At 48.8% G+C, this 12,198-nt stretch overlaps 1 gene segment (V, D, J or C); it reads right to left on the minus strand.

Moving 5' to 3' along the window:
- Positions 1–2,384: 2,384 nt before the first annotated feature.
- On the minus strand, positions 2,385–8,357 carry LOC123347554. The segment is given in 3 exon segments: positions 2,385–2,626; positions 7,829–8,152; positions 8,242–8,357. Coding segments are annotated over 3 exon segments (612 nt in total).
- Between the last annotated feature and the right edge of the window lie 3,841 nt (positions 8,358–12,198).

Raw genomic sequence — 12,198 nt, forward strand, 5'->3', positions numbered from 1 at the left:
ACAGGTTCGGCCATCGCGGCTCCAGCCCAATGGGGGCTGCAGGACGAGGGATGTGCTGGCTGCAGCTTCGCCCAGCCCCCATTGGCCTGGAGCAGCAAACCACAGCCAGTGGGAGCCGCAATCGGCCGAACCTGTGGATGCGGCAAGTAAACAAACCGGCCTGGCCCGCCGGGGGCTTACCCTGGTGGACCACGTGCTGAAGGTTACCGAACCCTGGGATAGGAGAAAGGGGGGTCCAGCATGAGGGTCTCCTTGGCAGCAGCTGGGGCTCCCCTGTGAAGCAGGCCCATCAAACCCTTACCCTGACAAGCCCCAACTCCCCTGCATCTTTACCACCCCGATGAGCCCCCCCCCCGGACACCCTCCCCACTGACCCCCAACCACCTACACCTAGACCCCCACCCGAATGAACCCTGTAGATAAATCTCTGTATTAAGCATCTTCACATAACTTTCATATGACTTTGTATCATGCCTCTTCCTATAACCCGGTATTAAGCTATTTTCATAGAACTTTGTATCAAGTCCTTTGCTATAGGAACTTTGTATCAGATCCCTATGTAGAAAAACTTATAGAAAACTTTGTGCTAAGCCCTGGTATCATGTTATAGCCCCTAAGGATAAAGTAGAAGAAAAATGACTTTTTGCTGGGGGTAGAATAAGATTCCCCCTCCCCACACTCCCTTAATCAATTGCCCTGTTGAATGAATGAGGTGTGAATGAGCAGGGCGAGGAAGGCAGCACCCCCAGACAGCTGGTTGGAGAGGGGATGGAAGCCAGCCCCAGGGACAGTCAAACTTGTCTAGTGGGCTCACTAAAGACGAGCAGACATATTGATGGCCTTGGAGGGGGGGGGGGGGTTGAGAATCAAGCACTTTCTTTTGGAATCACTTTCTTTGAACAGTATCAGAGGGGTAGCCGTGTTAGTCTGGTTCTGTAGAAGCAGCAAAGAATCCTGTGGCACCTTATAGACTAACAGACGTTTTGCAGCATGAGCTTTCGTGGGTGAATACCCACTTCTTCAGATGCACCCACGAAAGCTCATGCTGCAAAACGTCTGTTAGTCTATAAGGTGCCACAGGATTCTTTGCTGTTTCTTTGAACAGTATTGGGACAACGCCCAGAAGGAAGCAGCACAAAGGACCAAGGGACACAAATTTTGAATCTGGTGCAGATTTGCATGACAGGGAAGCTGCTATAAATGTGTCAAGTATCAGAGGGGGAGCCATGTTAGTCTGGATCTGTAAAAGCAGCAAAGAGTCCTGTGGCACCTTATAGACTAACAGACGTTTGGGAGCATGAGCTTTCGTGGGTGAATACTGTGACAAAGTTCCTCCTGTACCTTGGTGGGTCTTCCCCACAGTCTGGGTCAACACTTCCTGTGTCTGAACAGGAGTTGGGAGGTTTGGGGGGAACCCGGGCCCACCCTCTACTCCAGGTTCCAGCCCAGGGCCCTGTGGATTGCAGCTGTCTATAGTGCCTCCTGGAACAGCTGCGTGACAGCTACAACTCCCTGGGCTACTTCCCCATGCAGGGCCGGCTCCAGACCCCAGCGCGACAAGTGTGCACTTGGGGCAGTGTCCTGCGGGAGGGCGGTAGGCAGCTCCGGTGGACTTCCCACAGGCGTGCCTGCGGGAGGTCCACAGGAGCCGCGGGATGCCACAGGACCGGCGAAAGCCAGAGCGCCCCCGCGGTGTGCTGCCGTGCTTGGGGCAGTGGAAATCCTAGAGCCACCCCTGGGGAGATGCCATGATACGGTATTAGACCCTGAGAGAACAGAAGCATGTTCAAAGTAATCTAAAGCACTGAATGGATCCATGCTCTGACATATAGCCCAGGACTGATTACACCCTTGGGTGACAAAAATACTCAGCTCTGTAACGGAGATTTGGGAAAGAACGGCGAGCTGTAATGTTCCCTTTTCCGAGGTGGATAAACTGAGGCAGAGAGAAGGAAACTGATTTGCCCGAGGTCTGTTGGCTGTTAGGAGAAAATCCAGGTCCCCCGAGACCCAGCTAGTCCCGTGTTCTAGTAACCACACTGTGCTGCCCGAAACCTATTAAAATACCATTCCAATACTCGTTAGAGGACAGGGACTTCAAGCTGGGTCACCCTTGATCCCAGAAGAGTGCCCTGAACAGCGGGCTCTCCAGCCATTCTCATCCGTTGGGAGCCAGGTACCTCTAGGCAGGCGTTATAATAAGGAGCCTCAGACCCTCATGTGACGCGTACCCCAGGGCTCCCGAGCTTATTGACACAGCCAGTGCCCCAGTGGGGCGGGTCTGGGGTTTAAATGTTGTCTGAGTCTTTCCCCAGCTTTGCAAACCCTGAGCGCCCCAACCAGCCAGCTCCAGAGCGTGGCTCACACAGCGCTCGGTTTTTGTCCTAGGTCGCTGGCTGTGTGTCTCTGACACAGTAATACCGCGCGGTGTCCTCCGCTCTCAGGCCGCTGATTTGCAAATGCACCAGGCTGTTGGCGTTATCTCTGGAGATGGTGAATCGCCCTTTCACGGAATCAGCGTAGTAGGCGCTCCCCTGGGCAGCAGCTCTGGCCAGCCACTCCAGCCCCCTCCCAGGGGCCAGACGGATCCAATCCATGAGATAACTGCTGAAGGCGAACCCGGAGGCTTTGCAGGAGAGGTGGAGAGAGTCTCCGGGCTTTTTCACATCCCCTCCGGACTCCACCAGCTGCACCTGAGGCCTGGCCTCTGCAAATACAGATTTGTTTAGACCCCCAATTCTATCAAACCCAGGAACCCGGAGGGGAGGACGCTTTGTACTTTAATAGTTACCTGGGAGAACTGTCAGAGTGAGAATTAAGTTCAGCCAAAATCTCATCTTCCTGGGTTTTGTGTAAGAAATTCCGAGGGGAGGAGTGAAAGTGAGAATGTGGGAAAACCGGCGTCTTCTTCTGGGAGGAGCTGCGGGGCCTGAGACGTGTCAGGATTTAAACAGAGTGATTAGCTCTGGATTTGCATAGACACCCCTTCATATAAGAGAGAGGTCCCTCCGGCTAAGCACCGTGAGCAGGGAAGGGGGGATAGATAGATAGATAGATAAATAGATAGATGGGGTGTAGGGGATAGATAGATGGAGTGTGGATGGGGATAGATAGACAGGAAGGAAAGAAGGAAGGAAGGAAGGATGACTGTTGATAGATCATAGATGGGGGATGTACCGGGAAACAGGCATTTGGCAAGGGAATGTTAAATAGACAGTTTTATTGAGTGATGCTCAGATGATAAGGATGGAGAGTTGAATCCATAATGCACCATGCACGGTACTAGGCTCTCAGACTGCCTGGAGACCGCTTCATTGGTGAGGTTAATCGGAGTGAGACGCTGTACAGGGCAGGGAGTCGAATACATGTATAACATTAAACACACCCCACACAGCTCTCTGGCATCGACCAATAGGGATTCGGTCCCCTTTATAGCTGCCAGAGTTTGTGTTTTCACCTGCCCTGGGGAGGTTGGGGGTGGGCTCAGAATTTGTCCCTGGAGAGGAAAGAAAGAGGCAGGGACCCAACTAAGAATGTTCTGCGCTTTGCGGGAACTTGTATAAATTCCTTCACCTTGTGTAAAAGCAAAGAAGAGGGATAATAAGAACAAAAAAAGGGTTTGCTGCTGCTCGGCCCTTTCCCAGAACTGATCTCACTGTCACTCACAGGCCTCGGGCGCCCCCAACAGCAAACCGCTTCTCTGATCACTGCAGGGAGAGGTTCTTGTCTGAGCTCAGCCCGGCTTCCCGTCACTGTGTGTCTCGCACAGTAATAGCGGGCGGTGTCCTCGGGCTTCAGGCCGGTCATTTGCAGATACAGCTCACTCTTGGGATTATCCCTGGAGATGGTGAATCGGCCTTTCACTGAATCAGGATAGTATGTACTACCCCCACCGGAGTTTATAGCAGCGACCCATTCAAGTCCCTTCCCGGGAGCCTGGCGGACCCAGTCCATCCAGTAGCTGCTGAAGTCTAACCCGGAGGCTTTGCAGGAGAGGCGGAGAGAGTCTCCGGGCTTTTTCACATCCCCTCCGGACTCCACCAGCGCCTGGGACCGGACACCTGGGAATAAAGACAGGTTGTAAATATCGGTATAAAAACAGCGGTAACACAATATTCTTCTAACTCTTCCAGTTATTCAGAGGAGGAAAATACCTTCCAAAGCGGCTACAGCGAAAATTACAAGGAGGAAAAATCTCATTTTCCCGGGTGCTGGAGGGGAAAGTTCTCAGGGACTGGCTGGTCACTGCACAGACCCAGGGGCTGCGGATTGTGTCTCCGGGTGCAGCCTGGGCAGAGAGAGGCACCGATTTAAACAGAAAAGTGTCTCCCTAATTTGCATGCCCCCGCTTTATAAGAGACACACACTCCTGCTGCCAGTGATCTGAGTGACTCGCCCTAGGGCTCCCGGTGCAGGAGTCAGACTGTCCCGGCCTGTGTGTCTGTACAGCGCCGGGCACAGGGCGCTGGGATCCTCCTGACACTTTCGGACCCCTGGGAGGAATGAACAGTTCCCTCCAGGGACTGGATTTCCTCACCCAGGAAGTGAGGGCCTGGCTATTGTGAGGTGTTACTGGGGATTGCTGGGGGGGGGGCTCAGCTTTGGAGCCCCGTCCCATGCACAGAGGGGCCGTGTAACTTCCGGTCAGTGGGGCCCGTGTCTGGCGACGCTTCAGGCAGCACTGAAGGGAGATTGTTATTCACGATGGATATTTATATTCGTGTCCACACTTCTGTTCCCATTCAGACTCCACTTCCCATTCATACGGGGATTGTGTAAAATAAAACTGAGCACAAATCAGTGCCTTTGTGTTGGCTGTTGCGTTTGATTCCGGTCTTTTCTTAAATGGGGCCATTTTAAGAGCCAAACACGATGTTAACCCGCTGTCGGTTTTGGTGATGGGCTTTGTCACTCTAGGGGTCATAGTGGACCACAAGCTAAATATGCGTCAACAGTGTAACTCTGTTGCAAAAAAAAAAGCAAAGCAGAAGCAAACATCATTGTGGGATGTATTAGCAGGAGTGCTGTATGCAAGACAGAGAAGTAATTCTTCCAGGCTACTCTGTGCTGATTACCACCTGCTAGACCCACAGTAGATGCGCCCCATAAACTCCAGACCTTTCCCCAGAGGCCACCGGACCCAGTCCCAGGTGGCGCTGGTGCTAGAAACCGAGTCTCCAGAGATGGTGGAGGTAAATTTCAGGAACTCTCCTGGCTTCACTGCCCCACCTCAGCCTCCTGCAGCTGCACCTGGGAGAGGACCCCTGGAAAGGGAAACCATGAATGAGTCTTAACCCCTGGGGGAGGAGCAAGTCTGAAAATACCACCCCCCCAGCCTGAACTGAAGGGAGTTAGGTTCCCATCACCCACTGACTTCTTTGGGATCCGGGCTCTTCATTCCTTTACCTCTCCCCGCCCCATTGACAATCTGGGCCTCTGGAATTAATCCAGCAGCAAATCTCCCCACAGGCACGGAGGCCCAGCCAGGGTCGGAAGATCAATAGCAAGTGGGTGAAGGTGGAACATGTCCCCAGCAGGCAGGACTGGGCAGTTCTGTGTCTGGGGAGAGACCGAGGCCCCTAGAATCAGGGGGTTTGTATTTAAATCGCCGGACGCAGGAGTTTGCATGCGGGTTTCACAGCGTGGGTATAAAAGATGACCGGGTGTGAACCCTGCATACACACGGGGCTCTCTGGCTGCGCTTGAGGCCATGAACTGACTTCCGCAAGGGGGCTGCGAAATCTGAACTGGTCTAAGCGATTTATTTGGGTGCCCAGATTCCATTCAAACCCAAGGGGGTTGGGCACCTAACTCTCACTCACCTTTCTGACACATCCCAGCCGCGTTCAATAGAACATTTCTTAGGGCTTGGGAACATTTGGGGAAATTAATGGAGCCTTTTCTGTGACTGCAAAGTCTGGAATTTCCAATAGCGCCCAAGGGAGTTAGGAACAATCTCCAGTGCACAATCAGTTGGCTATAGGCGCCCTTCGATCCTTCTGCAATTCCAGGCGCTAAAGAGTTTCGTTCTCCAGGCAGGATTCTCAGCCTGGCGAGCAGAACGCCGAGCTTCACTGACTGAAATGGGCTTTGGATCTGGGCCCCGCCTGGCAGAGTTACCTTTGCTGCCTTCACAGCCCAGTAACTTCACTAGAATAGGTGGATATTCCCTCTCCCCTTCTGACAGATGTTTCATGGATCAGCCCCGCTACCTATCAGGTTATCACCCTGCTGGCCTTACAGTCATCAGCCCTTTTGCGAAAAATTCACACCAGCTCATGTCTGGAGATTAATTTTTTTATTTTATTATTATTATTATTATTATTTGTATATTTGAGTTTAAATTACACTTTTGGTTTCTGGGTTCAGTCTGCCATTTATCTTTCACAGTCACAGTAAGAATAAATGTCTTTCTTGTTACTGTTTTCGTCAATATTCTGGGCCCACTTTACATCCTTGATCCTTTTCCTTTTCTTCTTTGTCATTTTTCTTGCGGTTTGTTTTCCTCCTACAGATACAACATCCAGAACTATACTAGGCATTTTACAAAACAACTAACGCATTATTCCAGTATCTATGTATCTATCTATCTATCTATCTATCCCCAGACACCCCCCTATCTATCTATCTATCTATCTATCTATCTATCTATCTATCTATCGAAGATACATATTTATGGATAGACACCCCCCCCTCTCTCTGTCTCTCTTTTTGCCATTTGATAACGACTGGATGTATTCACATATTTAATGGTGAAACGCTTGGAAGTCATATATGTTTAATTAAGCGGGTTGCTTTTTGTCCAGGGGATCTGGAGTGTGTCACTGAATCTCGCGATTCCTCTTTCTGCAGTATCATGTTGAGAGAGAAAAAATTAAGAAGCTGTTTTTGACCTCTCTGTTTTCGTTTTCGCCTGTCCTGCATTTTCTTTCCATTTACAGGGAGTTTAGTTGGGGGAACCTCGTTGCTCTGAGGGCTTGGCTACACTTGCAAGTTGCAGCGCTGGTAGAGGCTTTCCAGCGCTGCAATTAGTAACCGTCCACACCTGCAAGGCACATCCAGCGCTGCAACTCCCTGGCTGCAGCGCTGGCTGTACACCTGGCCAGGTTGGGGTGTAGCGATTGCAGCGCTGGTGATCCAGCGCTGCTCATCAAGTGTGGACACACACCAGCGCTTTTATTGGCCTCCAGGGAATAAGGAGATATCCCAGAATGCTTTTAACTAAATTACTCTCTTTGTTTTGTTATGCAGCCTCTCTTTGTTTTGTTGTGAACTCCGATCGGAGCTCCGTTGAACTGCTTATCTAAAAAACAAACACTGATCACAGCAAACAGGAGCTATCTGTACCTGGCTGTGAACGATCAAATGAGAGGCAAGCAGTTTGCTTGACAGAGAAACAGCGTTGGATGCAGGCTGTTTGCAATTAAGACTAAGGGTTCGCGAACATTTTGTGATTTTTCAATCCAGGGAAGCTAACACACAGTGTTGGCTCCAAAAATCCACTCTCTCTATCTTCCCTGCTCCCTGTCACAGTACACCACCCTCCACCCCCCTCTTTTGAAAAGCACGTTGTTGCCACTTGAATGCTGGGATAGCTGCCCATAATGCAGCACTCCCAACAGCGCTGTAAATGCTGCAAATGTGGCCACACACCAGTGCTGGTAGCTGTGAGTGTGGCCACACACCAGCGCTGGCCCTGCACAGCTGCATGACCAGCGCTGTAACTCCCAGCGCTGCAACTTTCAAGTGTAGCCAAGCCCTGAGTTAATCTGGCCTCACTGCGCTGCTCATAATCCGCTTCCCCTTTTTGTGCGAGTCCCTGCTTTGCTCTGTGTCACTGTGTCTCTGGCGCAGTAATAGGTGCCGCTGTCTCCGGCTTCCATGCCTATCATTTCCAAATACACCTCGCTTTTAGAGGTGTCCCTCGAGATGGTCAGTCGGTTTTTCAGAGACTCCTGGTAATATTTGTTATCATCCCAATACACAGCGGATAACCACTCCAGGCCTTTCCCCGGGGGCTGTCGAACCCAGCTCACTCCATACCCGCTAGACGTGAGAGAGAATCCAGACACGGAGCAGGTCAGTCTCAGGGTCTGTGAGGGCTTCACCTGGGCTGCTCCGGTCTGCAGCAGTGTAACCTGGGAACGGACACCTGCAAAGAGCACGGAGAAATCTCAGTCAGAGAGATGACAGCAGCGGGATCGGTAGAGAGGGGAGACTGCTCCCTCATATCGTACTTACATGCTGCAATAGCAAAGAGAAGGAGAGAGAGAAGCAAAGTTTTCATCTTCCCTCCTGGAAATCAGCTAGGAACAGGCACGAAGACCCAAAGGGAGTGACAGAGATTTGACTTTTGCAGGGACCGCTGAACTAAAGAACGGAAATATTCTATTCTTAAGAGGAAGCAAAATATTCATTTGCCTATCCCGCCCTCTTATGCAAAGCTCGGGTAAATTACTTCTCTCTGTAGTCCTCATAAATGTGGCACCTGCCTAGTGGTTATCAGTTAAAGGCTCGTGTGGATGAGACACATTATTATCTAGGTGTGGCCTAGAAACCGGAAGCAAGTTCACGGCCCCATTGTGCCAGGCGCTGCACAGATACATAGTCAAAGCGAGTCAGTCCCCTGGTAAGGTGCTACATCTTTAACCCGTATATGATTATGAGACGCCTGGACACGTGGGTGAGTCAACGGTAGGGACACAATTTATAATTATTGTTATTACCAGAAATGTCTATTAGGATCTTCAGCATAGCACGGGCCATGGCGATGCTGACGATGCTACCGAGGTGAAGCAGTCCGGTCTGTTAGGATGGAGCATTAGGCCGGGACTCTGGAGACTTGGATTCGGTTCCTGGCTTTGCCCTGGTCTGCTGGGTGACAGTGAGCAGGTCCCATCTCCTCATTGTACTTCAGTTTCCCCATCTGTAATAAATGGGGCTAATGATACTTACCTCTCCTTAGAAAGAGCTTTTAGATCTGATGAAAAGCAGCTACTACCACTGCTAGGAAGAGAAATGCGCGCGGTGTTTGTCCCTGAGCACAGCTGTAAGGAATGTGCACCTGGTAACCTGCTGTCATTTGTAACTTGTGCTAGACAAATGTGGAGGAGGATCAAAAGTGAAGGGTGATGCAATTTAGGAAAACGTACGAGAGACCCGAGCACCCAAACAATTCAGCCCCGTCCATGCCAATAGTCTGGCTCTCAAACCCCTTGTGAGAGAACATTGATCTATTTACTATCCGGGTGGCTCTTTACTTTGTCCATTTCTCTGTAGCGACAGTGCCCCCTACTGATTAAACACACGACACTTACCATACAAAATATTTTTTCCAGATATGGTTGGAGTGTAATTTCTTTCTTTCTTTCTTTCTTTCTTTCTTTCTTTCTTTCTTTCTTTCTTTCTTTCTTTCTTTCAGTAAAGACTTGTTTTATTCGATTATTTCATGGTAAAAAAACAACTTGGCGGTTGTATATCTCAAATCACGCTGGTTGTTTTTTCCAGGCTATGTGGTGTTTTTCACTGAATCTCGCCATTCCTCTTTCTGAGTTCTCCCTGTAGTGCTCATGTATAAGATGCTGAGCTAATAATAATGGGTTAATGGATCATGTGGGGGGTGATATGGATTATTATTGCAGGTTGGCTTAGAAATCCAAAGGAAGTGATAACTCTGAGTGCTCGAGAGACGTGACGCAGCGTCCTTCAGCATTCTCTAGGAAAGGTGGACTTGGTCCCCCGTGAATAAGGGCGGATGGATTTGATGGCCTTTCCACACCTACTTTTCCATGATTGCAGGATCCCATGATTCTTGGCCCCATCTAGATCGGCTGGATTTCAGAAATGACATCTGCTGGGGAACTAAAGATAGTTAAAACCCAGGCAGGCTGTGAAGAGCTACAAAAGGATATTTCAAAACTGGATGACTGGGCAACAAAATAGCAGGTGAAATTTAATGTTGATTTCTTCAAAGTAATGCATGCTGGAAAGCACGATCCCAACTATACATATAAAATGATGGGATCTAAACTAGCTGTTACCATTCAAGAAAGAGATCTTGGAGTCATTGTGGATAGTTCTCTGAAAATATCCACTTAATGTGCAGCGGCAGTCAAAAAAGGAACAGAATGCTGGGAATAATTAAGAAAGGGATAGAAAATAGGACAGAAAATATCATGTTGCCTCTACATAAATCCATCGTACGCCCATATCTTGAATACTGTGTGCAGATGTGGTCGCCTCATCTCAAAAGAATATATTGGAATTGGAAAAGGTTCAGAAAAGGGCAACAAAAATGACTTGGATTATGGAACGGCTTCTGTATGAGTCGAGATTAATAAAACTGGAACTTTTCAGGTTAGAAAAGAGACGGCTAAGGGGAGATATGTTTGAGGTCTATAAAATCATGACTGGTGTAGAGAAAGTAGATAAGGACATGCGGTTTACTACTTCTCATAACACAAGAACTAGAGGTCACCAATTGAAATGAATAGGCAGCATGTTTAAAACAAACAAAAGGACGTATTTCTTCATACAACACACAGTCAACCAGTGGAATTCTTTGCCAGAGGATGTTGTGAAGGCCAAGACCATAACAGGGTTCAAAAAAGAACTAGATATTTTCATGGAGGATAGGTCCATCAATGGCTATTAGCCAGGCTGGGCAGGGAGGGTGTCCCTAGCCTCTGTTTGCCAGAAGCTGGGAATGGGCGACAGGGGGTGGATCACTGGGTGATTGCCTGTTCTGTTCATTCCCTATGGGACACCTGGCACTGGCCACTGTCAGAAGACAGGGTACTAGGCAAGATGGACCTTTGGTCTGACCCAGTAGGACCATTCTTATGGAATAAAAGAGAAAATACATGAATGGGAGACAGAGTTATAAAGAGAAACGATTCATTCCCTGCTGAAGGAAAGGCCAATAGAGGATAAAAGTCTGTACGGATTTCATATTGATTTGCAGATATTGTGGAAGACTGTGTGAAGGAGATATCCCTGCACGAATATTGCTGTGTCTAGAATCAGAGCTTTGTATTTAAACAGGGACCCGCTGAGGCAGGGCCATACAGGTCGGTTTGACCCAACCGGGGGTGGGGGCGAGAGGTGAAAGCGGCTGGCAAGATTTCAGCTTAAAAGAGGCTGCGCTCTCAGGGACTTGTCCTCATTTTACAACAGAAGGAGAAAATACATTCCAGATTTGAAGGACTCTAGGCCCAGTGGATTGGGGGGCGGGAAGTTATAGCATAACACCTCCACGGGAGTTAGGTGGCTAACTCAGGAGCTTTTGAAAATACCACTGGGCGTCTATCTTCATCTTTGAGCACCTCCATATATTTGAAAATCTGGTCCATGGTATTCAACAGTATATATAAATGCAAGCATCTTCATGTGAATGTTTGCCTGAAATTATTATTTTTGTAATTGAAAATGGATACAGGGGAATCCCTTTCCACACAATTTACCGGTGGAACTCCTTGTCACATGATATCATTAGGGCCAAGATTTTTTTTTAAAGTGAATATTACTTTTCTCATTAGATTGTGTCCATCTACAAACTCAGAAGACAGGCTGTTTCTCCTCTTGTTCACACCCTGTGTGAGGGGTAACTCTGTTGGAGGTAATGTGTCTGCTTGTGCTTTCACTCTATTACTTTTTATATCTCGTAGCATAACACGTGTAATGAAAAATCGGAGGCACATAGAGGATTATACTTTTTATAGGAGCTCCTAGATATATTGGATACGTATGTAACTGTGGCTTTTTCTTTTGGAGGAGACAGACATATATTTGATCATCCGGAAGGAATACAATTTGTTTGCACGTGTATTTTGAACACAGTTAAATTCCTTATAATATTATTTTAAGAGGAGAATTTCTCCAAATTAAGCTGCCCACATCTCTCAAAGAACTCAGTAGGAACAGAGTCACTGATTTATTGCTGGAGTCACTAATTCGTTCCCTTTCCATTGCAAATTGTAGATGACCACACATGGGAAAAGGCCACGGAGAATGAGGTCTAGAGTCCCCGCGGTGTTACCAGTGTCACGGTAGCCAGAACCTCTCTGCACTGTGAAAAACCCACTTCCCCTTTTCCTACCGGTTCTTGCTTTGCTCTGTGTCAGTGTCTCTCCCGGAGCAGTAATAGGTGGTGGTGTCCGCAGCTGTCAGCGGGCGGAGCTGCAGGGAGAACTGGTTCTT

The sequence above is a fragment of the Mauremys mutica genome, chromosome 13 (assembly GCF_020497125.1).
Source record: "Mauremys mutica isolate MM-2020 ecotype Southern chromosome 13, ASM2049712v1, whole genome shotgun sequence".
In the NCBI taxonomy this organism is placed as follows: Eukaryota; Metazoa; Chordata; order Testudines; family Geoemydidae; genus Mauremys; species Mauremys mutica.